The following is a 24,711-nucleotide window of genomic DNA, read 5'->3' as shown; positions in this document are numbered from 1 at the left end:
TCTAGCATCATTCATCCCTATCTTTACATTGGTTGGACTCAACAAATTTTCTAACCTATGCTACATATCCTCTTCCTTTTATAAAAGTGTCTTTCTTCATTTTCACTCCCCTTCCTCCTATCCTTCTGCCTTTCTCACTAAGGTTCTTTTGTTCTTAATCACAAAAACTAACCTGCGTAACCTATCCTTTAACACCGTACCCATCTCTTAACCCAATAATCATGCTAAAAAAAATTGGCACCCTCATGGATTTTAAGGCAAAGATATATGTATATATTGATATAAACTCAGTACAAGGTGTACAAACAAGAAGATACATACCAAGAAATATCATCTCAAAATAGCCCGTATACTATGGACTAGAACTAGGATAAGACAGTGAGTCAACACTAATTAAGCTAGTTGTTTAAATACAAAAAAGGATTGATAAACCATGAAAAGAAGTTGACCGAATTTTGCTTCTTCTTGCATAAAAATCAATGCCAAGAAATGTTCTTTACAAGATTCAAGATACCCCATGCATTAAAACAAGCACCTCTGAAAGCAATTCTTTTTCTCCAATTCCAAATACTCAAAACATGTTTCGTGCCAAAGGCAAGTCCTTCATCCGTGATTCCTTCTACCCCTATTGAGAGATACAAACTGTGTATAGAAATGTGAAATATCAATGGACTCCCATCCAATTAAGAATCTCATATGGTCGTTGATAGCAGTGGATCAACAACAGCATCAGCAGAAGGGCAAACAAGGGAAATAGATGATGCAGGAGTACAAATAGCAAGATCCAAGAGGAGAGTTATCAGGCCCGCGTACCTCAGGGATTACGCTTGAATTGCAATACAAGTGATGAGGAGCTGAGCTGGCAATGCAGGATTTGCTAGATTCTAGTTGTCCCCTGCTAGGATGCATCCATAACCAATTCTGTTATGCGAAATATTCCTAGAAGATATGGATAAATCCATTAGCAGTAGGCAATTATATATATACGTATGTAAATAACTAGCAGAATCAATAAGAAATATACTCCTCTCATTCCTTTCCTTTACCTGCTTAAGTTCCTTCTTCTTCACTGGAGGCCCTAGCCCTTGAAGCCCATGCACAGAGCACGAACACCCTTATCAATTTTGGTGCTCTCGTTGCTTTTCACCATGCCTGATCCTGAAGCCCCTCCTTTCTCCTTTGACAAACTTGAGGATGTCCTCAGTCGCCTCACCAAACAACAGTTGTACCTAGGTGAGTCTGTCAATGCCATGACCCTGAAGATTGATGAGCTTCTCCAGCGTGTCTCTCCCACTGTGTCTCCATTTCCACCTCCTTTGCCACCGCCCCAACTTGCACCCACACCCATTCATCGTTTGAAATTATAGGTGCCTAGGTTCGATGGATCAGAACCACTAGGCTGGATTTACAAAATAAATCAGTTTTTTGAGTATCACAATACTCCAGACACAGACAAGCTTACCGTTGCTTCCTTCTATATGGAGGGCCGCACCCTTGCGTGGTTTCAGCGGATGAACACCACTGAACAATTTCCCTCGTGGTCCGCCTTCTTGCAAGCTTTACACACCCGTTTTGCTCCTTCACAGTTTGAGGATCCTTCAGGAGCTTTGTGCAAATTGACCCAAACCGGCACTGTTGTACAATACCTAACTGATTTTGAGGATCTCGCTAACAGAACCACCGGGTTACCCACCCTATTTCTCCTAAGCTGTTTTATCTCCGACCTTACTCCCGAGATACACCGGGAAGTCCAAGCTCAACAACCCGCAACCTTAGTCTAGGCCGCGGGTCTCGCACGCTTACAAGAAGAGAAGTTCGCTGACGTGCAAACTCCTTCACGCGTACGACCCTCACCCCTCACCCCGCCCCTCTCATCGTGACCACCACCCTCCCTAAACCTTCCACCTCCACCACGTCCAGCCCCACCCCTAAACCCTCCCTCACCCTTTACATCACCTACTTCACCCCTCCCACCCTTATTGCCTCCTCCCTCTCGCCCCCACCCCAGGCCTGGAAAAGATTGTCTCCGGAAGAAATAGCTTCTCAGAGGGAACAAGGCCTTTGCTTCAATTGTGAGGAAAAATTCCATAGAGGCCATAGATGCGCCTCTAGGTTTTTCCTCTTCATTTCAGAAGAAGACGACCCACCCCCTCTTCATATACCCGCTTCTGACCCGCCCAATGTTATAACCCATGACCCACCACAATTAACTCCCCCAGACCCACCCGATAGCCCTAACTCCTACCCGGCCCAAATATCACTTAACTCCTTGGTGGGACACGTCGAGCCGGAAACTATACGACTGATGGGCAATATTTTCGGCCACCCTCTGTTACTACTCGTTGATGGGGGTAGTATCCATAACTTCGTGCAGCAACAATTGGTGACTCAAGTGGGCCTACCTTGTCGCGACACCACCCCTTTGCGGGTGATGGTAGGGAATGGTCAATACTTGGAGTGTACTTCGATTTGCGACGCCATTACCATTCATATCCAGCACCACACCTTTGTCGTCTACCTCCACGTGCTTCCCATCTCTGGTTCCAACATTGTCTTAGGGGTGCAGTGGCTTAAATCTTTGGGGCCTATTCTCATTGACTACACAACCCTAACCATGTAGTTCTTTTATCAGGGTCAATTGGTCACGCTGCAAGGTGATCCCGAGGCTAACCTGAGCTCGTTGACCTCATCTCAATTTCGTCGTCTGTGCAGAACACAGAATTCCGGGCTCTACTTCCACATCACCATTCTCTCGGAGGATTCCACTTCTTCACCAAAGACTTTGGCTCCTTCGATTCACGTCTTGCTCACCAAGTACACCGCCCTCTTTCAACCTCCTCAGTCGCTACCACCGGCACGCACCACAGATCATCACATTCACTTATTGCCTCAGTCCACGCCGCTGAACGTCCGGCCATATCGTTACCCACATTTTCAAAAGCAGGAGATTGAGTTACAGGTTGACTCTATGCTTCAGAAGGGCTTGATACAACCCAGTACCAGTCCCTTTTCCTCGCCTGTGCTCTTGGTCAAGAAGCACGATGGAACTTGGCGTTTTTGTGTGGACTACAAAGCTCTGAATTCACTTACAATTAAGGACCACTTCCCAATTCCAACCATTGATGAATTGCTCGATGAATTGGGGGGAGCACAATGCTTTCCGAAGCTTGATCTCTTGCAGGGATACCACCAAATACGAATGCATTCTGAGGATATACCTAAAACGGCCTTTCGAACTCATCACGGGCACTATGAGTTCAGAGTCATGCCATTTGGACTCTGCAACGCCCCTTCCTCATTTCATGCGACAATGAATTTGATTTTCCGAGCATTTCTTCGTCGTTTTGTCATCGTCTTCTTCGATGACATCCTCATTTACAGTGGCACCTTTGAAGATCACTTACGTCACCTGGACATGACATTCCAGGTACTCCTTGATAATCAATTTGTTCTTAAGATGTCTAAATGTTCCTTTGCGCAGACGCAGGTTGAGTATCTCGGGCATTTGGTCTCAGGGAGATGGATGGAACCCGTGGCGAAGAAAATAGTTGCCATTGTTAACTGGCCCCAACCTCAGTCAACGAGAGCAGTGCGTAGTTTCTTAGGCTTAGCTGGCTTCTATCGTCATTTCATTAGAGGTTATGCCATGATTGCTGATCCCTTGGTTCGAGTTACCACCATTGAACCTTTTCATTGGACCTCTCAGGCGCAACAAGCTTTTGAGAACCTCAAGACTACTTTATCCACAGCTCCGGTTCTGGCTTTACCGAACTTTCAGCTTCCCTTCACCATCGAGACTGATGCTTCTGGCAGCGGTATGGGGGAGTCTTATCGCAGAGAGGACACCCAATAGCTTACTTTAGCAAGCCATTTACTAAGAAACTTCTGATGGCATCTACATATGTGCGAGAACTGTTTGCCATCACCTCTGCCGTGAAGAAGTGGCGCCAGTATCTCTTGGGTCACCAATTCACCATAATTACGGACCATAGAAGCTTGAAGGAATTATTAACTCAAGTAATCCAGACTCCTGAACAGCATATGTATTTAGCACGCTTAATGGGATTTGATTATCAAATTCAATATCGATCAGGGGCCCATAATTAGGCGGCAGATGCTCTATCACGGTCACCGGAATCCTTTGCGTCCGTTTTTTTTATCCTCTCAATTCCCTGCTTAACCTTCCTTGAAGAACTAAGGCATCAATTGGACACCCATCAGCAATACTGTCATCAACGATAGGAAATTTTGGATTCTCCGGCAACATACCCTGACTTCACAATTAATCAGAATCTCATTCTCCAAAAGGGGCGAATATGGTTACCCCATGATATCCCACTCATTCAATCTCTCTTGATCGAATACCATGCCACTCCTATGGGGGGTCATAGTGGAGTCACAAAGACGATAGCACGGTTGTCAGAAAATTTCACATGGCCAGGTCTTTGAGCTGATGTCGCCAACTTCGTAGCTAACTGCACTGAATGCCAATTCACGAAATATGAAACGAAGCGTGTCACGGGCTTGCTGTGCCCTCTTCCAATCCCGTTCAGGCCATGGGAGGACCTCTCCCTTGACTTCATCACTGGTCTTCCATCCTTCCAGGGCAAAATGGTACTCTTAGTGGTCGTTGACCGTTTCTCGAAGGGGATTCACTTGGGCATTCTACCTCAGGCCCATACGGCTCACATGGTAGCCTTGTTGTTCATCGATATTGTTGTCAAGCTCTACGGCATCCCTAGAAGCTTAGTTTTAGATCGGGATCCTTTATTCATCAGTGGCTTCTGGCAAGAGCTTTTTAAATTGAGTGGCACTCATCTTCGAATGAGTTCTGCCTACCATCCTCAGAGTGATGGTCAGACAGAGGTAATGAACAGAGTGATTGAACAATATCTGCGCGCTTTTGTTCATCGTCGACCGGCAACATGGGGCAAGTTCCTACCGTGGGTTGAGTTATCCCATAATACTTCGTGGAACAGTGGTACGGGTTCGACTTCCTACGAGATAACATTCGGACGCAAACCCTTCTCCTTTCCAGACTACCTGGCGGGCTCCTCAAAGCTTGACACCGTGGATGATCTTCTAATGGCTCGCGATGAAGTGTTTACTAGCATTCGCCGGAAATTGCTCAAAGCTCAAGCTTATATGAAGAAAACCACAGACACTAAATGTCGAGAAGTGACTTATGATCCTGGTAGTTGGGTCCTAGTGAAATTACGCCCTTACTGTCAGCAAACGGCAAAGGAAACGTGGGCTGGTTTTAGAAAGCTTGCTAAACGTTTCTATGGCCTTTTCAAATCATTGATCGTGTCGGCAAAGTTGCCTATCGTCTGAAACTACCGGAGACTGCCCGTATTCATCCAGTGTTCCACTGCTCTCTCCTAAAACCTTTCCATGGTGACCCAGATTCTGGCGCAGCTGCCCCACTTCCGGAACATTTTCTCAATGATCAGCCACTCATTACCTCGCTAGCAATATTGGATTATCGCCGCCACACAGAGAAGGGATCTTGGGAAATGCTCGTGCAATGGAAGGGATTGTCTCCTGATGAGACTTCTTGGGAAGATTGGGCACAACTCCAGCAGGATCATCACCTTGAGGACAAGGTGATTCTCCAAGGGCCGAAGGAAGTTTATAGCAGTGGATCAACAACATCATCAGCAGAAGGGCAAACAAGGGAAATAGATGATGCATGAGTACAAATAGCAAGATATAAGAGGAGAGTTATCAGGCCTGCATACCTCAGGGATTACACCTGAATTGCAATACAAGTGATGAGGAGCTGAGCTGGCAATGCAGGATTTGCTAGATTCTAGTTGTCCCCTGCTAGGATGCATCCATAACCAATTCTGTTATGCGAAATATTCCTAGAAGATATGGATAAATCCATTAGCAGTAGGCAATTATATATATACGCATGTAAATAACTAGCAGAATCAATAAGAAATATACTCCTCTCATTCCTTTCCTTTACCTGCTTAAGTTCCTTCTTCTTCATTGGAGGCCCTGGCCCTCGAAGCCCAGGCACATAGCACTAACACCCTTATCAGTCGTACCAGATATGATAGTCAATTCACACGAAAGAAATAAATGATTGGCACTTTCTGTATGAAGGTTACAGAAATAGCATGAAGTCTGGTAGTTTTGTATGTGAATTCCCCTATTTGCAGCTGCTCACAAGTTGGAAGCTTATCCAAAAGAAGTCTCCACGAGAAGACTAGAACCTTGGAGAGGACCTCAGACTTCCAAAAAAATCTAGGAATCACCGAAGAAGAATGTAATAAATCGATACTTGCATTAATATAACAGACTTGAAGATGTTAATTTATAAGCTTATGCCACTGAAAAAGCCTTTCCTGGATCCAGGTTCCATACCAGGTTGTATAGCCACCCCTTGTGGTCAATGATAAGTTACATTAGCAGTTCCTCTTCCCAAACCAAAAGAGGTCTTTGCCAATTCCATCTCCATACAGAGGTATCAGCTGCTAGGGTAGGCATGTGCATCCTTGAGAAAAGACTAATGTCGAATAGTTCGAGTTTTTATATCCCAAGACCTCCTTTTGATCTAGGCAAGCATACCTGATCCTAGCTGATCCAGTTAATCTTCTACTTGAAAACCAATTTTGCTCAATACCTACATTTGATTTTTCTAGGAAATAGATATCTCTCCACCACTTTGATCATGCACTACCTATTAGTTGTAGACTCCCATAAGCAAATATGCAACAATTTTTTACACCTTGTGATTGTTGGGAATAAATACTATGTTTAAGATCCAATCCATCATGTTATTAATTTCAGTAAATAATTGTTCTTTATTTTATTATCATATTTATTATTTTATTAACGTGTTAATTTGACAAGTCCTTGATTAAAATTAAATGTTTGTTATCATGATAGATATTAGGATAATGAGAAACAAGTCTTTTATAATTTTAATCTAAATTGTTCTTGATCATATGATTATTGTGAATAAAACATCAATAATTCGAATGGATCAATATATATGTAATTGTCTTTATTAGATAAAGATTAATAAATCTCATTTATTAAATTATATATATAGATGATGTATATACATATGGCATCATTGAACTGACTTACTTGAAAATTCCTAATAGTAAATATTACTAATATGTCAATAAGGAATTCTTAAGAAGAAATATAATAGTTTCCTTTGACGTGAGATTATTATAGTAATTAAGAAATTATTTGTTATATTTTAATTTTGGACAATTAATGTCTTTGGATACTAGTTGAATGAATATTTGATATGATTAAATACTTGTAAAATTAATGATTAATCAAGAAGGAATTTATCAACTCTAGTTAATGAATTTGAGCTCTATGATAGAATTAAGACCTTCATCAAAACAATTAAATAAAAGAAGAAAAGAGTTTCTTAAATCATTCATTGATTAAACATGTTGGCTTATTAGAATTTGATAATAATAGTATACTCTAGAGTTAACCTTGAACTATAAATAATGAAATAAAATATTACATTATTCTTATATTCTATTGGTTCTTAGGGTAAAAGATGGTACTTCATGTTATTTGAAAGTTAAGGAATGTTGAAGGAGTGTTGTTAGACAGCTACCTTGATTAGTAAATTAATTATGATTAATTTAATATGGGTTTAGTATTGAACCTATGAGATCATATACAAATGAGTGTTTCAATCATTACAAAAGAAAATAATTTATTTGATGATTAAATTAGAGAATTTAATTTAATCAAATAAGCATTTTAGTGGAATATTATTATATTTTTTACTAGCACAAAAAATATAATTAATATAGAAGGTAGTATTATTTTATAAATGTGAAAATTATCCATAAAATAAGAATAATATTCTAGTGTTACATCATGATTAATTATCGTCATTAGTCATGCGATTAATTGTGAATTTTATATATATATATATATATATATATATATATATATATATATATATATATATATATATATATATATATATATATATCAGGAAATTTCTTGAAATAAAATACATGAGATAATGTTTATTTTTTATAAAGATAAAGAGATATAAATTTTTTTCTTTGAAAAAAAACTCAAATCCATATCTCTTTAATATTATAAATAGAAGTATCTATCTAAGGAAAAAAAATGCACCAGATTCAAAATAAAAAAGTTTAATTCTAGTTTTAAACCTGAAAAATATAAAAATAATTTGTTCTTTAGAGTTTCATTCATCAAAGAGTTAATAGGAAAAATTGATTTCGGTATGGATACATGTAGAATCTTTACATTATTGGAAAAAAAAAATTACTTCAAGACCACACATCCAAGTACATAGATCTATTTTTCTCTATTTATTGTTATTGTTTAGTTTGAATGTAAAATAAATCCTAATTTTTTTCTCCAAGTGTTTGTAACACTTATATAACGATCACTGATGTGGTTTTTGTAGACCCTATCCTTCATAACCATTCTTCTAATAAGGCCAAGTTAATTAAAAACTTTTAGATTCTTAATCCCTAACCCCGTCATTCTTCTCTCTACATACATTTTACTAGACAACCCAATGTATATTTTTGTGTTTAGCATCACTCCTTTCCCAAAGAAATTATTTAAAAGAGACTCAAGTAAGAGAATAATACATTTTGATGCCTTGAAGAAGGAAAAAAAAAAACTAAATTGGATATGACGACATGACTAACTGTAAAAGCACAATATTGCCACCATCCAAAGAGATATGTTTACTATTTCAACAACCATGGACAGAACCAGGAAAAATGGTTAGGGGGGACAAGACAATATTTATCACATACAGTAAGCAAAATCATGTAAAGAATCGGGTTTCTTCCATGTTTAGGGTTATATCCATACTTTTTTTTATATTTTTTTACTAGATTGTTCAATGATCTTCCTAAATTGTAAACTTCAAGGATATTCATTTATACGTTTAAAATTATCTAAAAAAATGGTGGCAGTATTGCAAGTTTGGTTGGTATTCTACTTAAAATTATCCAATTTTCAATCTTGTAATTATAAGATCACTGTTTGTTTTTTTGTAATCTTGTTATAAGATCATTGTGACTAATAAATAAACGAAATGGTAAATTAGTTAAATGCGTTTAGGATATTAATACTGTGTGTTGGCTCAAGAAAACTTGAGAAGGAAGATGAATCAAGTCACTCTTTAAATTTTTTAGCAGAATAAATGAAAATTCTAAACCTTGTGTGAAGATTAGTGGCTTATGAAGAGACCATCTAGCTAGTGATAGACAATAAACCAAAATTAACCCACTCAAAGAGTAATGTTCCTAATAAATACGAATGAGATCTCCAACAGAAAAATTGAATGTGTGCATATTATTAACTTTAAAGCATGAGTCTTTTGTGTATAATACATATAATAATCCTTAAAATTCTATTGAGAGTTGTGTTTTACACAAATTGGGAGTGTGCCAGTCATGAAATTTCTACATATATAATTATAGAAATTTATAATAAAAGAAATGAAGTTAATATTACTTGTAGTGGAATTTTTAATACAATATGCAAATTAATTTCAGCTTATTAATCAAGGGGTCGAGTGTTATAGTGTAGACAACTTTTGGGGATTAGCTCGAATGGGCGACTCAAGGAAAATAAAAGAAATCACACCAACCTTATAATGTAGAGAACATGCTATCTCTGTCAACCAACGATCATCAACATGAACTTTAATAAACTTTTATGAAAATTCATCTTCAAGCATGACAGCACCTCAAATAATCTGTAGTAACACCTTTATTGCACATACATTCTTATAACTTCTTATCTCCAATTATAAGAGTGCCACCTACAAATTATAAATGACTTATTATGCCCTAGAAACTCTAACTTATAACTAGCTAGGGAAAATATAACTCCAATTTCTCAGCCTCGCCAAACATATCACACTTGGCTTTCTACTACAATAAAGAACAAGCTAGAAAGGGGAGTGAGGATCCCATGCATGCCTTAAACTTCTTCACACATTGAATTCCAATTAACTAGGACTAACACTATGACTGTAGAGATAAACATTCTCAAATCTTAGATCTTCATTTTAGTAGAAACTCCATCCTTATCATCATATAATCTTAGAAAAATGACATTGTCATATTATTAAAGAAAGGCTAGATATCAAATATTAAGTAGGGAACGAAAATACATTTTTTTTATATCCTTATTAATTAAAATATTAAGCTTACTATTTTTATTTTATAAATTATTTATACATGTAGAGGTCCGTTATTTAAAAAAAGTTGTACATATACTTCCTCTATAATTATATGCTTGCATCGCATACATAATAACTTTAAAATAAGATGTAATTGCCATTAATACTAATCTTGAAAAATGTTCATATAATTATTCCGATTATTAGGTTAGAAAACAAAACAAAATAAGGTAATATTTTTTTATAATTATTAAAAACATATAAATTTTATTTTGTCAAACCTAAAGGTCTGTACTTATAACTTAGATGTCATATATATAATATATAATATTACTAAATGAAATGTAACTCTAAATATTTGTTTAACAAAACTTATATGTATTTATTTAATGACAAAAGACATATATTCCTCATGTAGCATGTAGTATATCCAAAAAAAGAAAACAGTGTTTCCTTCTAGAAAGGGACCACAACAAACAAACAATCATACAATGGGATTGGGAAATAAAGACTTAAGAGGGCATCATATGCGGTAGCTAAATTTGTCTGGTTGCTCGAAACCCTAGCATGGTAGACTTGGTCACCCGTGTGGCCATGCATCACTTTATGTACATGTGGGGTTCGTATTAAATAGCTAATGACCCCAAATTCTTCTCTTCAACGTGCATTCTTTTATTTCATTAACACTACTATTTCTTCTCCTCGCCATTCGTTCACTTTCATCAAACATTATATATCCTTCTTTCCTCTTTCCCGAATTCTCTTTCTCCTAATAAGAGAGTTAGAGAGGAAAAAGCCATGGCAATTGCAGGATTTAGTTTCGACATGACATCGGAAAGGGAGTCCTTTGCAAGGGCTTCCAATGCCGAATGGGTGGAAGAAGACGAGGAGGAGCTTCAAATGGCTGCATTGTTGAGGTTGCCAACGCAGAAGCGTGTCAACACGGCGTTGGTGAGGAAGCCGTCTTCGGACACGAGCAACAGAGGTGACTCAGGGAAGAAGAAGGCCAAGGTTTTGGAGCAGATTGATGTGAGGAAGCTGAATCGCTCCCACCGTGAACGCCTCGTCAAGGATGCTTTGGCAACCAATGAACAAGACAATTACAAGCTCCTCTCTGCCATCAAGGAACGCTTTGACAGGTAAACACTTTTCCATCTTTTATTTATATCTATTTACCATTATCATTACCATTAGATCATATATAAATGGTTAACATTAAAAAAAATAATAAGAGAATTGTTTTCTTTGTAGAGAAATGAGACCTAGTGTGCGTTTGGAAACCCATTTGCATCATTGCAACAAGAATTTCCACTTTTCAAAGCATAAAAATGAGAAGCAAGAATATATAGTTTTTCTGTTGAGCAGAAGACATTTGCAAGGTTTCCAACTAGAAACCAAACACACGGCTAGGTAGAGGTACAGACAGTTTGCATAGTATCTTAGGTTTAAACCTTGTAACTGTCATTGCACACTAAAATTATAAATGGAAAGATTTTTTTACTATCAATTAATTAGAAATTACTGTATATATGAATTTTAAAATAATTATTACAAAAGTACCATACATATATATATAATAATTTGTGACTAGATAAGGTTAGAATTGTTTCAATTTTTTGGAAAAGAAGACTTGATTGATTATCTATATGCTTCTTAGCTGAAAGAATGAGAATTCCAGAGTCACTATAAGACTGTTCCCTCGATAATTTACAAATGGTTTTTCAGTCCGTTAATATACGAGCAACCGACAAAAAAAATAGCAATTCTCATGTTGAGGCTTATTTTGTAATATTACATGCATGAAAGGATTTATATATGATTTTGCATTTAAATTACTTGTATTGTTGAATGCAAAAGGGTTGGATTGGATGTACCAAGTATCGAAGTGAGATACAAAAACTTGACAATTGGAGCTGATGTTCAAATAGGTTCAAGAGCTCTGCCAACTTTGATCAATTACACGCGAGATGTCTTTGAGGTTCATATCTATTACTCACTCTCATACTAATTTACTAATTAATCAAATTATTTTTTAGTAAAAATATTGATTATGGTTTATGTGTAATAACATTAGTTCAATAATATTGTCCGTACTCTAGCTCAATAATTCGATTAGGTTTTCTGTTAGATAATTAATATAGAAGCACAAGCGCTTAGCCCTTGATCTCCCGCCATTGCTATATATGTCTTAATCCATGATTGCTAGTGATTAGTTACTAACTTAATTACAATGCAAAATTGATTCATATCAGTAATGGTGGCATCCAGGGTATGATAACTGGCATGGGAATAGGTCGACCTCAAAGACATTCCTTGACCATCTTGAATAATATCAGTGGTGTTGTCAAACCTAGAAGGTATAATGTTTTTCTGTTATTTTACATTATTTATTGAGTAAACTATCAATTTGATCCTTGAAATACTACTTTTTCCTAAATGATCAATAAAGTAAGAAAAACTAAGTAGTCTTTAAAGTGTTAGAAATCCTGTCAAGTAATCTCTTAAATATTGAAAGATTTTTCAAATTAATCTTTGAGCATCAACTTAAGAACTAATTAAACTGATGAATATCCTATACTTCAAGGATTGCTTAAACAATTTTAATACTTTAGGGACAATTGAGGTGAGGATAATAGGTTGAGAACAAAATTGGTGGTTTATTCAATTTCTAATTTTTTTTTCCTAAATACACACGATAAGAAATAAGGATACACAATATAATTTTTTTAAATAATTAAGGGACTATAATGTATAAGGAGTATAGTGAAATGTATTTAAAACAATTAAGAGAGTTAGCATAGAGACAAAAAGAAAGTATATTGTGTGCAATCTGAAAAAAAAAATAGATATGTGAATGTAGTTTACTCAAATTTAGCCAAACATTTGAAACGGGCTAGTGAACTGAATCAATTAATTTTTTAATATTTTAATGTGCAATGTTATAATAGAATTTTTTTATGGAGAAATTTCAGAGTTTCATATATGTTTATATCGTAATGAATATCAAGCTTAACGTTATGTGTTGTTGTGTAGGATGACGTTGCTGTTAGGACCTCCAGGATCGGGCAAAACTACCTTACTTTTGGCTCTTGCGGGAAAGCTTGAAAGCAACCTCAAGGTAGTACAAATTCTATGCAGGATTAATATTCTCTACGGTCCTAAAGAACTAATTGTTAAAATTAATTTAATTATGACTAATAAATAGTGTATGCACTTATTAAGTAAAGGATTTTTACATTGTTATTAAGTTACAAACTGTCATATACAATAATTTAGATGTTTACAATAACTACTTTAAAATTCATAATTGATTTGACAATATAAATTTTGGAGTTCATGGAAATTAAACTCTATAACCATCATCCGTGTGGGTTATATATATGTATTACTTTACAATTTGTAATTGCTAATATTATAGGTACCTTTCGGTTCTTTGAAACAAATAGAATAGGAATTGAGCAAAAATTTGTGTCTACACGAATGATCGTTTTGTTAGTGTAGTCTAGTTATAGCACAATAACAAGTGAAACACTGAAACCAATGTGCTTTAAATCATTATACCAATAGGAATTAAGATTGATTCTACTGTATAGCCTTTATCTAACTGAAACAAGTTCATTTCTGAATTGTCAGCATACCAAGAATTTTGATACGTCATAGCATTCTTCAAAAATTTCATTCTCATTATAGAATTACATTAGAACTTTGATCCTTTAATACCTGTGCAGAAAAGTGGTAGTATAACATACAATGGCCATGAGCAAAACGAGTTCTGTATTCAAAGGGCTTCTGCATACACTAGCCAAACTGATAATCACATAGCAGAACTGACAGTGAGACAAACTTTTGATTTTGCTAACAGATGTCAAGGTTCAAGTGATGTAGGTATGTATATAACATATTAGTTTCGTTATGTGCCATTTTTAGTTATTTCTATTTTCCATTTCAGAATTCAATACCTTAATTTCCTGGTCTAATGTCATAAACAGAAATTGTGAAAAATCTTGAACGCTTGGAGAAGGAGAAAAACATACTGCCAAGTCCAGAAATTGATGCATTCATGAAGGTTGTCTCATCTTATAAATAATATCTGAAAAATCATGCATATATGCAAGTTCAGGGAAGTCCTCTAATTTGCGTTTTTTTAAACTGATTTTACTCAACAGGCAACACTTGTTGGTGGCAAAAAGCACAATGTGATGACAGATTATGTTTTGAAAGTGCTTGGTCTTGATGTATGTTCAGATACGGTTGTAGGAAATGATATGTTAAGGGGGGTCTCTGGTGGCCAAAAAAGGAGAGTTACAACAGGTGATCTCTCTCCCCTTTCTAGGAATTTGTTACAATTTTCTTTGAAATCTGGCTCTTGTTGTGATATATTCTTAAGTTAATCTAACTGGATTACCTCTTTAATGTATCATACAAAGAAAGAGGGTCCAAATTCAGTCCCTCTTTAAGGAGATTTCATTTAGAATTTTGTTTTTGACTCCTGAGATTGGAAATTAATATATAGTAATAGAGAAACTAACACAGTTCATACATTTGAATCCATATTTGTTCTAGGAACACATAATTTCTAGATGATACAAAATTCAATCCATAGTTGTTTTGACTGTGTCTATACCAGAAATTAAGACATTATGAAGGCACTAATTGAAGTTAAAAATTGTAGCAAGCAATGACATACTTTTGCATTTCATATTTTTTCTCCAGGAGAAATGATTGTTGGACCACGAAAAGCTCTATTTATGGACGAAATATCGACTGGACTTGATAGCTCTACCACATTCCAGATAGTGAAATGCATAAGAAATTTTGTTCATCAAATGGATGCTACTGTTCTGATGGCTCTACTTCAACCTGCACCAGAAACATTTGAGCTCTTTGATGATCTTCTGCTTCTGTCAGAGGGGTATGTTGTATATCAAGGCCCCATAAAAGATGCGCTGGAGTTTTTTGAATCATTAGGCTTCAAACTTCCATCCCGCAAGGGAGTTGCAGATTTTCTTCAAGAGGTATTTGTAGATTTTTGCTCCTTTAATGGTCAAACGCAAATGCTTTATAAAATTATTGCTTAAAACGTGTTATTTTCCTGTGTCAGGTGACCTCTAAAAAAGATCAAGCTCAATACTGGGCTGATTCTTCAAAGCCATATAAATTTATTTCAGTGCCAGAGATTGCAGAAGCCTTTAAAAATTCCAGATTTGGAAAATCTGTAGAATCCATGTGTACTGCTCCCTTTGATAAATCAAAGAGTCATCCTTCAGCTTTGCCCACAACTAGATTTGCTGTGCCAAAATGGGAGCTCTTTAAGGCTTGTTTCTCGCGAGAGTTGACCTTGCTCAACGGGCATAGGTTTCTCTATATTTTTAGGACCTGCCAGGTATGTATATATATACTCAAGTAAATAAGGATGCACTTGTCTCTATATTTTTTCAATTCTTAATATTTTTCAACTTAAAAGTAGAGCTAATATTTAAATGTAGATCATAGATTATCTCCAAGGCTCCAACAAATTTCCCTGCCAATCAATTCAACATGGAAAACATATAGACAAGATGATCATAAGTTTAGAGTTTCAAAATACACACGATGTATCAATATAACGCCTAATGTTTGTGAATTCTTTGTATCACTCACAGAACATTTGTTAGAATATAGGCTTGTGCTTTGTGAATTTCTCAATTATTGTTTGTGGGTATCTTCTCATGATTCTAAATTTGACAATTTCTCTTGCTGCCAAAGGTTACATTTGTTGGAATTGTCACATGCACAATGTTCATTCAAACAAAATTTCATAATAAGGATGAGGAATATGGCAATCTCTACCAATCTGCACTATTTTTCGGACTCGTACACATGATGTTTAATGGCTATTCTGAGTTGACACTCATGATAGCTAGGCTACCTGTCTTTTTCAAACAAAGAGGCAATTTATTTTATCCTGGATGGGCATGGTCTTTGGCCACTTGGATTCTTGGTGTACCTTATTCCCTTGTTGAAGCTGTTATATGGTCTTGTGTTGTATACTACACTGTTGGATTTGCCCCTGCTCCTGGAAGGTACTTTTCTTTACATCCTTTGTTGGGATTTTCTTTTGGTTGTTTAAAAAATATTCAAGACTAATAATCTTTGCATTCTGATTAATATTTCAGATTTTTCCGCTACATGCTTTTGCTATTTATGCTTCACCAAATGGCATTAGGTCTCTTCCGGTTTATGGCTGCTCTTGCACGCGATATGGTCATTGCTAATACATTTGGAACAGCTGCATTGATGATTATCTTCTTGCTGGGAGGATTTATTATCCCAAAAGGTAGGCTGCACCAAGAGCTACTGCATAAAATGCAGATATAATGGAGTTTTTTGATTAATGATTTGATTCTTACTCATATAGGTATGATTAAGCCATGGTGGATTTGGGGTTACTGGTTGTCACCTCTTACCTATGGTCAAAGAGCAATTTCAGTCAATGAATTTACTGCCACAAGATGGATGCAGGTATTTCATGCACGCTAATTAAATTTATTCTTGCTTTTCTATCCTTATTGCTAGCGGTTTATAGAAATTTATGTAAAAGTAATTATGGAAACTGTGTTTTAGCATTCGGCTTTTGGGAGCAACACAGTTGGCCTTAATATTCTCAAGGGATTCGATATACCAGCTGAGGATTACTGGTATTGGGTTGGTTTGGGAGTTTTAACACTCTACGCTCTTATTTTCAACTGCTTGGTCACTTTGGGCTTGTCCTATCTGAATCGTAAGTTTAGAACAATTTTCCTTATCTTTTTATTCTCATTTAAGCAATGAAATTTCTTTTGGTATGCAATGGTTTGATCTCTAAGAAGGCAAGGACTGTCATTTTCTCGAATCAAAGGATACTAGTTTATGCTCCTTTTTGCTTTTGAATGCCACAGCACTCCAAAAAGCACGTGCCATTCTTCTTGGTGATGAAGACGATTCAAAAGAGAGTTCTAATAAAAATGGATCTAAATCTAGTGGTGATGATGGAAAAGCCAAGGGAATGAGTCTTCCTTTTGAGCCTATGACAATGACATTCCACGGTGTCAATTATTATGTTGATATGCCAAAGGTGGGGGGCATTTGTAGTTTCAGTTTCCTGAATTTTTTTTTTTTCAAAGACAAATACAAGTAGTAGAAGCTTCTTCACCTTTAATTCTTTCTGAATGAACTTGCTTTTCACAGGAGATAGCAAATCAAGGCATAGCAGAAACTAGGCTAAAACTCTTGTCAAACGTGAGTGGCGTTTTTGCACCTGGTGTCCTTACAGCTTTAATGGGATCAAGTGGAGCAGGAAAGACCACTTTGATGGATGTTCTTGCTGGAAGGAAAACAGGAGGATATATTGAGGGTGAAATTAAAATATCTGGCTATCCAAAAGTGCAACAAACATTTGCCAGAATATCAGGATATGTAGAACAAAATGATATTCATTCTCCTCAGCTGACAGTTGAGGAGTCCCTGTGGTTTTCTGCATCATTAAGGCTTCCAAAGGAAGTAAGCATGGAGAAAAAGCATGTAAGTTCTTTGCTGAACAAGTGATGATAACGAATAGTGTTAAGTGTGCTTAATTATAATCAGTTCATTGACATAGTAATTTGTTCTTCAGGAATTTGTTGAACAAGTAATGAAACTAGTAGAGCTTGATAGTTTAAGAAAGGGTTTGGTTGGAATGCCTGGTACTTCTGGTTTATCAACAGAGCAGAGAAAGCGACTGACAATTGCCGTCGAGCTTGTAGCAAACCCTTCCATAATTTTTATGGATGAACCTACATCTGGACTTGATGCGCGTGCAGCGGCCATTGTTATGAGAGCAGTTCGTAATACAGTTGATACTGGTAGAACAGTGGTTTGCACCATACATCAACCCAGTATTGACATTTTTGAAGCATTTGATGAGGTTAGTTGTTCAATTACTATTTCTAATCAATTTACTACTGTTATACCTATCGATTAAGTAGCTTATCTAAGAGGTTCTAAACTTTGATTCTTCATTCCCAGTTACTTCTCATGAAACGTGGAGGACGAGTCATATATGGAGGGAAGATTGGCAGGCAATCAGATATAATGATAAAATATTTTCAGGTAACACTATCTTTCAATCATTTCTTTTACATTTTTACATTCCATTCATACTTCTTGCTTTTTTAAGAACATGAAAGAGCTGTGAACAGATTAAATTACTATATCAGTTTAGAGTTTAGACTATAGAGTAGTACCTTGTTGAGTTTATTATAATTTTTAAGTATTAAATTTATTCCTATTTGTTCTGCAGAGTATTAAAGGAACCTCCTCAATCCCCAGTGGCTACAATCCAGCTACTTGGATGCTTGAGGTTACCACACCAGCTGTAGAAGAGAAACTTGGTGTCGACTTTTCCGAAATTTACGAAAGTTCTGAACAATTCAGGTTCTTATTTATTTTCATGTGTGCTACTGGCATGGTCTTGTATTTGAGGAATGTATAAGATCTATGAATAAGATAAACAATAATAGCAATATTAACAACACAAGATCATCATTTTTTAGAAATATATAAAAGTCATTAGGTTACAACCTTATGCATAGAAAGATTGTTTTCCATGTGGGATTAATGATTCTGTCACATCTTTACCTCAGGGGGGTGTTAGCCTCTATTAAGAAACATGGACAACCTCCTCCTGGCTCAAAACCATTGAAGTTTGACACAATATATTCACAAAACACATGGGCACAATTTCTCAAGTGTTTATGGAAGCAGAATCTAGTGTACTGGAGGAGCCCACCGTACAATGCAATGAGGATATTCTTTACAATCATATGCGCCTTCATATTCGGTACCATATTTTGGGACATCGGTACTAAAAGGTATGCTTCCTTTATAATTCTCATTTTGTCATAAGAAAAAGTATCTTATCAATCAAAACAAAAGCAAAAGTAGTTATGATAACCATGTCACTGAATGTTCTTCAGGCAAACTACGCATCAAGTGTATGTCATAATGGGTGCACTTTTTTCTGCATGCCTTTTCCTTGGAGTCAATAATGCATCTTCTGTACAACCTGTTGTTTCAATAGAAAGGACAGTGTTTTATAGAGAGAAGGCTGCTGGAATGTACTCTCCAATCTCATACGCAATAGCTCAGGTAGGTGCCGTTCTACTAGGAACTATTTTTAAGGCTATATTTCACTTGCAAATTGCGTGTATCATGTTACTTCATCTTATTAACAGGGGCTGGTGGAGATCCCATATGTTGCTCTTCAGACAATAGTATTTGGTGTAATCACATATTTCATGGTCAATTTTGAAAGGGATGTTGGTAAGATCTCAAGTTTCCATATTGATATGCTTCCTGCATCATGAACCGGTTATCCACCTAAAATTTACATCAACAAGGACTTTTCACTTTAGTTACATGAATCATAACTCATGTATGTTTAGAAGATAGTAGTTGAAGATGTTCAACATGAATAAAATCTGTGTGGTCTCAGCAGCCAAAGTTTAAGAAATTTTCTGCCTACATATTTATTTTTTCTTATGTTGTATTCCAAAATTTGTCCTCAGACAAACACTAACATAATACTATGGCTTTTCTTTCTCTTGTTCAGGAAAGTTTTTCCTCTATCTTGTGTTCATGTTCCTCACATTTATGTACTTCACCTTTTACGGCATGATGGCTGTTGGCATTACACCTACACAACACTTTGCAGCTGTTATTTCTTCTGCATTTTACTCTCTATGGAATCTTGTATCCGGATTTCTTATTCCAAAATCTGTGAGTGAAATAGCCCTTAATTATGTAGATTTACTTGTATCTAACCTTTTTCTATTTTGGCCCTGATATCAATGAGTCTTGCAATGTTTCAGCATATACCTGTATGGTGGATGTGGTTCCATTATCTCTGCCCAGTTTCTTGGACACTACGTGGTATTATCACATCTCAACTTGGTGATGTGGAAGAAATGCTCGTGGGACCTGGATTTAAAGGCAATGTGAAAGAATTCATAGCTGCTACTCTTGAATATGACACTAAAATTAATGGAATGTCATCAGTGTTGCTGTCAGTAATTGTGCTTATTTGCTTCAATGTCCTTTTCTTTGGTTCCTTTGCTGTGTCCATTAAAGTCTTGAATTTCCAAAAGAGGTGATTCAAGAAATAGTGTTCAAGATCAGAGAAGACACTGCTAAACACCGTGCCATTTGGCCTTTTCTTTTTTGAGCTAGGATTCTTTCAAAATCAACTATTGTAGAAGCTCCAATTTCTGCCGTTATTCTACCTATTTTTCATCATTGCAAGCTTGGAACTAGGAAGAGATTCACTTAAAGAATGTGGAACCTTTTTGTAAAAGAAAAAATAAAAGGATTATGGATTGAATTTAAGACATATTGTTGGTTTTGTGGAGAAAATTATAAAAAACAGATGAGAAAAGAGAGACAATATGTATGCAGAGGAAATAGAATTATTCTATTCTAATTCAAATTGTTCTCAGCAGAGATACAATAAATAGCAAAAGATAAACTAATTAGATAACAAGATATTAGCAAAACAGAATATTAAAACTAACTTGCTCCTTAAAGATAGGAACCACTTATTAACTAGGCTAATCCATTACAACTGACTTACTCCTAAAATATAGGAAACCAACTTATTTACTAAATCCTATTTTAAAAACTGAAAAATAAAATATTATGCAGTTACAAAAGTATATCTTCAACACTCCTCCTTGCTTTTGGAACTGCAAACTCCAATTCTTTGAGTTCAAGTTTGTTGATAGGTAGTGACTTTGTAAACATGTCAGCCAGTTGATCTTTAGACTTGCAGTAAATTAAGTTCACTTCTTCACTTTGTTGCATCTTTATCAAATAATAAACCTTGATGTTGAAATGTTTAATCTTCCCATGACACACGGGATTGTTTGTGATAGCAATGACTACTTGATTGCCAACAAAAATTCCAATTTTGTTCTTTTGAGAAAATAGAATGTTTGGCCTTGTTGTAGTGAGATACATTGGACATCCAATCAAACTCCCATAATATCCTTCATCAATGTTATCAACACCTTCTTCTTTGCTAAACTTCTCCTTTTGATTCATTGGTGTGCTAACAGACTTGCATTCCTCCATTTGAAACTTCTTCAAATTTTCTTTTGCATATTTCCTTTTTTTCATGTTTAGCATTCTTTCAAGATGGCAATGATCAAGTCTCTTGTGCCAGAGTTCCGAGGGTGTGACTTGAGTGAAATAGGTTGTATGATCCTCCTCTACTGGATCAAATGAAAAGTTTTTACCTTTCATTTTAACCCTTAGAACTTCCCGACCAAAAATGTCATAGATAAAGCAATGTTGATGTTCAAATGACACTTTAAATCCCTTTTTAATCAACTGACCTACACTTAGCAAGTTTTGGTCAATGTTAGGTACATAAAGAACATCTGATATTAATTTGATACCTGAACATGTTGAAATTGCAACAATTCCTTTTCCTTTTACTGGAATATAGCCACCATTTCCAATTCTGACCTTTGAGACATTAGTTGGCTTCAAATCCTTGAATAGAGTCTTATCATATGTCATGTGGTTCGTACAACCACTATCAATCAACCAACTTTCACTTGATTCACTACTCAAGAAGCTTGTGGCCACAAACAATTGGTCCTCCTCGTCTTGATTAGCAATCTGAGCTCCTTCATCATGGTGATTTTTGTTGGGGCAGATCACCGCTTCATGCCCTATCTGGTTGCACTTGTCACATTTTGCATCTAGTCTCCTCCAACATCTGAAAGGTGCATGACCTTTTTTGCCACAATGTTGACAAGGTGGATAATTTTTCTTTTTATCCTTACCTTGGTGGTTTGCACTGTTTTCACTGCTTGCTGGTTGATTCTTCTTGAAAAAATCCTTTTTGCTTTCATCAATTTCATGATGTTTGGCGGGCAAAGCACCTTCGACAACACGATCTTGCCTCATCAACCTTTGCTGCTCTTGAGCTTGTAGGGCATGTAGCACTTCTGCCAATGTGATTTTCGACAGATCATTTGTGTTCTCCAATGAAGCTATAGATGCTTCATACCTCTCCAGCACCGTTACCAAAATTCTCTACAATTCTCGAATCAGCAAAATCACTTCCCAACAACTTTATCTTGTTGGCAATACCCAACCATTTGTTTGAGTATTCTTTGATTGTATCTGACTCTTCCATCCTTTGAAGCTCAAATTCCCTTCTTAAATTCAGCACTTGCATGTTTCGTATTCTATCATCTCCAGCATATTCCTTTTTCAAATAATCCCAAATTGCTTTGGGTGATTTAAGAGTCATGATTCTGATGAAAATCATTTGTGAAACACCAGTGAACAAACATGACCTTGCCTTTGTCTTCTTCATCTTTCTTTCCTTGTGATTTTTAATTTGGGCCGTGGTGGGATTTTCAGGCAGCGGATATATTTCATAATCCTCTTCCACAGCATCCCACAAATCCAAAGATTCCATGTAGGATTGCATTTTCACTTCCCAAAGATCATAATTCTCTCTATCAAAGATTGGAAGAGTTATGTGGGAAAAACTTGCTTCACCTTCCATGGTACAGATCCCGTAAGAACAAAGCTCTCGATACCAATTGTTGGTTTTGTGGAGGAAATTATAAAAAACAGAGGAGAAAAGAGAGACAATATGTATGCAGAGGAAATAGAATTATTCTATTCTAATTCAAATTGTTCTCAGCAGAGATACAATAAATAGCAAAAGATAAACTAATTAGATAACAAGATATTAGCAAAACAGAATATTAAAACTAACTTGCTCCTTAAAGATAGGAACCACTTATTAACTAGGCTAATCCATTAAAACTGGCTTACTCCTAAAATATAGGAAACCAACTTATTTACTAAATCTTATTTTAAAAACTGAAAAATAAAATATTATGCAGTTACAAAAGTATATCTTCAACACATATGTATGTAAGTAAATATTTATAAATAAATACATTTCATATTTATATGAGTTTTATTTATTTTTTGTAAAGTCAACTTGTTAATTACAGCATGCTACATATTGTAGTTAGAAATAGAATGACAAGATATAAAAATTGTGTTCAGCTTAGTTGCTTAGTTACCGTAAATTTGTGTTTATTTTAATTTTCGTCCTTAAAATACTTTAAATAATATTTTTTTATTGTTGAAGATAACGTTTTATATATCGTAAATTAATTTAAAAAGAATTTTTATTTGTAAATAAATAAAGTTTTAAAAAATGATGAGGTTTTATAATTAAATAAATAAGGGGAAATAACTTTATTAATTAAAATAATGGCTTGAGAGAAAATAAAAAGAGTATTTTATTATTCATTTGATGGAGAATAAAGTAGAGTTTCTTTTTTTATAAAATAATAAAAATAAATAAATAAAATAAATAATAGGTCGTGAATACCAATCTATAAATAGAAAAATGCTAGGTCGGTTTTCAGACTGATTCCTTAGTCGCGTCCTCCGCCTCTCAATTTTGTTTTCCCTTCTCAACCTCTCTTTTCTCGTAGACCATCAAACATGTCTCAGAAAAATGACGATCTTGAACTCATTTACCGTTGGATCATCGTGAAATTTAAGCACTAGGTTTGCAACCAAATTCCGAGCATTCTCACCGTTGGGAATTTCAAAATCTGAGCTTAGAGGAATACCCTTCGCAATGTAGCCTTTTATTTTCCCATAGAAACCCAAAACTGTCTCGGTAAAACTATGATCTCGAAATAGTTTACCGTTGGATTATAGTCAAATTTGGATATGTTGTTCGAAATTAAATTGCGCACACTTTCATCGTTGGGATTTGTGAGATAATATTCGTGGGAGGAGAAAAAGGAATCACATGAAGATAGTACAAATGGAGGCTTCAATCCCTTCTCTTTCTCTCTAACGTTTGAGAACCCTATCAGAGCAACCAGAGGAATTTCAGGAACTTGTCAGAGATGTCTCTATCTCTGTCGGAAGACACGTGAGCCCACTTAGAGGTAAGGGATGAGTTATTCACAATTGGGGATTAGTGAGAACATGTGTAGGGATCCTTAGAGGATTAAATTAGGATTTTATTTTGGGATATTTATTAAGTTGCAATTTTTCCTTTATGATTATAAATAAAATATTTATGATCTAATGAGAATTGCTTGATAAATTGTGCTCTTGATATTTGTATATTTTGACCTATGATTTTGATATAATTGTGTAATATTATTTGAGGGTTTTACTCCCCAGGTTGTGATAGTCTTTTGTATAAATTGTTATATTGGGGATATGAAATGATGATTCAAACTGTGAGTATGTGGTGAATTGAACATGTGATGAATGATGAAATACATGTATATTGATATGTGTATTGTGTTGTGAGCTATGAATTGTGCAATCACACAACTGTAAGACTCTTTAAAGGCGACGAGTTTTGCGCGACGAGTATTGTGATGAGATCCACTGTGGGAATCCGACGGGTTAAAATGACTTTGAAAATAATTGAGTAATTGTGTGTATTGCATAGTTCATAGGTAAAGTGTATATGA

General features: G+C 35.7%; 1 protein-coding gene across 1 annotated transcript; it reads left to right on the top strand.

The window, feature by feature from the left end:
* Nucleotides 1-10,972: 10,972 nt before the first annotated feature.
* Nucleotides 10,973-20,477, top strand: LOC100805373 (ABC transporter G family member 31). The gene is made up of 23 exons (XM_003551231.4): nt 10,973-11,313; nt 12,032-12,152; nt 12,443-12,531; nt 13,208-13,292; nt 13,903-14,059; nt 14,164-14,240; nt 14,341-14,485; nt 14,888-15,189; nt 15,276-15,557; nt 15,920-16,236; nt 16,330-16,490; nt 16,572-16,675; nt 16,778-16,934; nt 17,092-17,267; nt 17,381-17,713; nt 17,805-18,095; nt 18,197-18,280; nt 18,471-18,604; nt 18,814-19,041; nt 19,147-19,318; nt 19,405-19,492; nt 19,782-19,948; nt 20,041-20,477. Exons 1-23 carry the CDS (start codon nt 10,973-10,975, stop codon nt 20,320-20,322), a joined length of 4,293 nt encoding a protein of 1,430 aa, XP_003551279.2. The 3' UTR covers nt 20,323-20,477.
* The last annotated feature ends 4,234 nt before the right edge of the window (nt 20,478-24,711 follow it).

This window comes from Glycine max, chromosome 18 (assembly GCF_000004515.6).
Source record: "Glycine max cultivar Williams 82 chromosome 18, Glycine_max_v4.0, whole genome shotgun sequence".
Taxonomy (NCBI): domain Eukaryota; kingdom Viridiplantae; phylum Streptophyta; class Magnoliopsida; order Fabales; family Fabaceae; genus Glycine; species Glycine max.
This window is presented reverse-complemented; position numbering and strand designations above follow the sequence as displayed.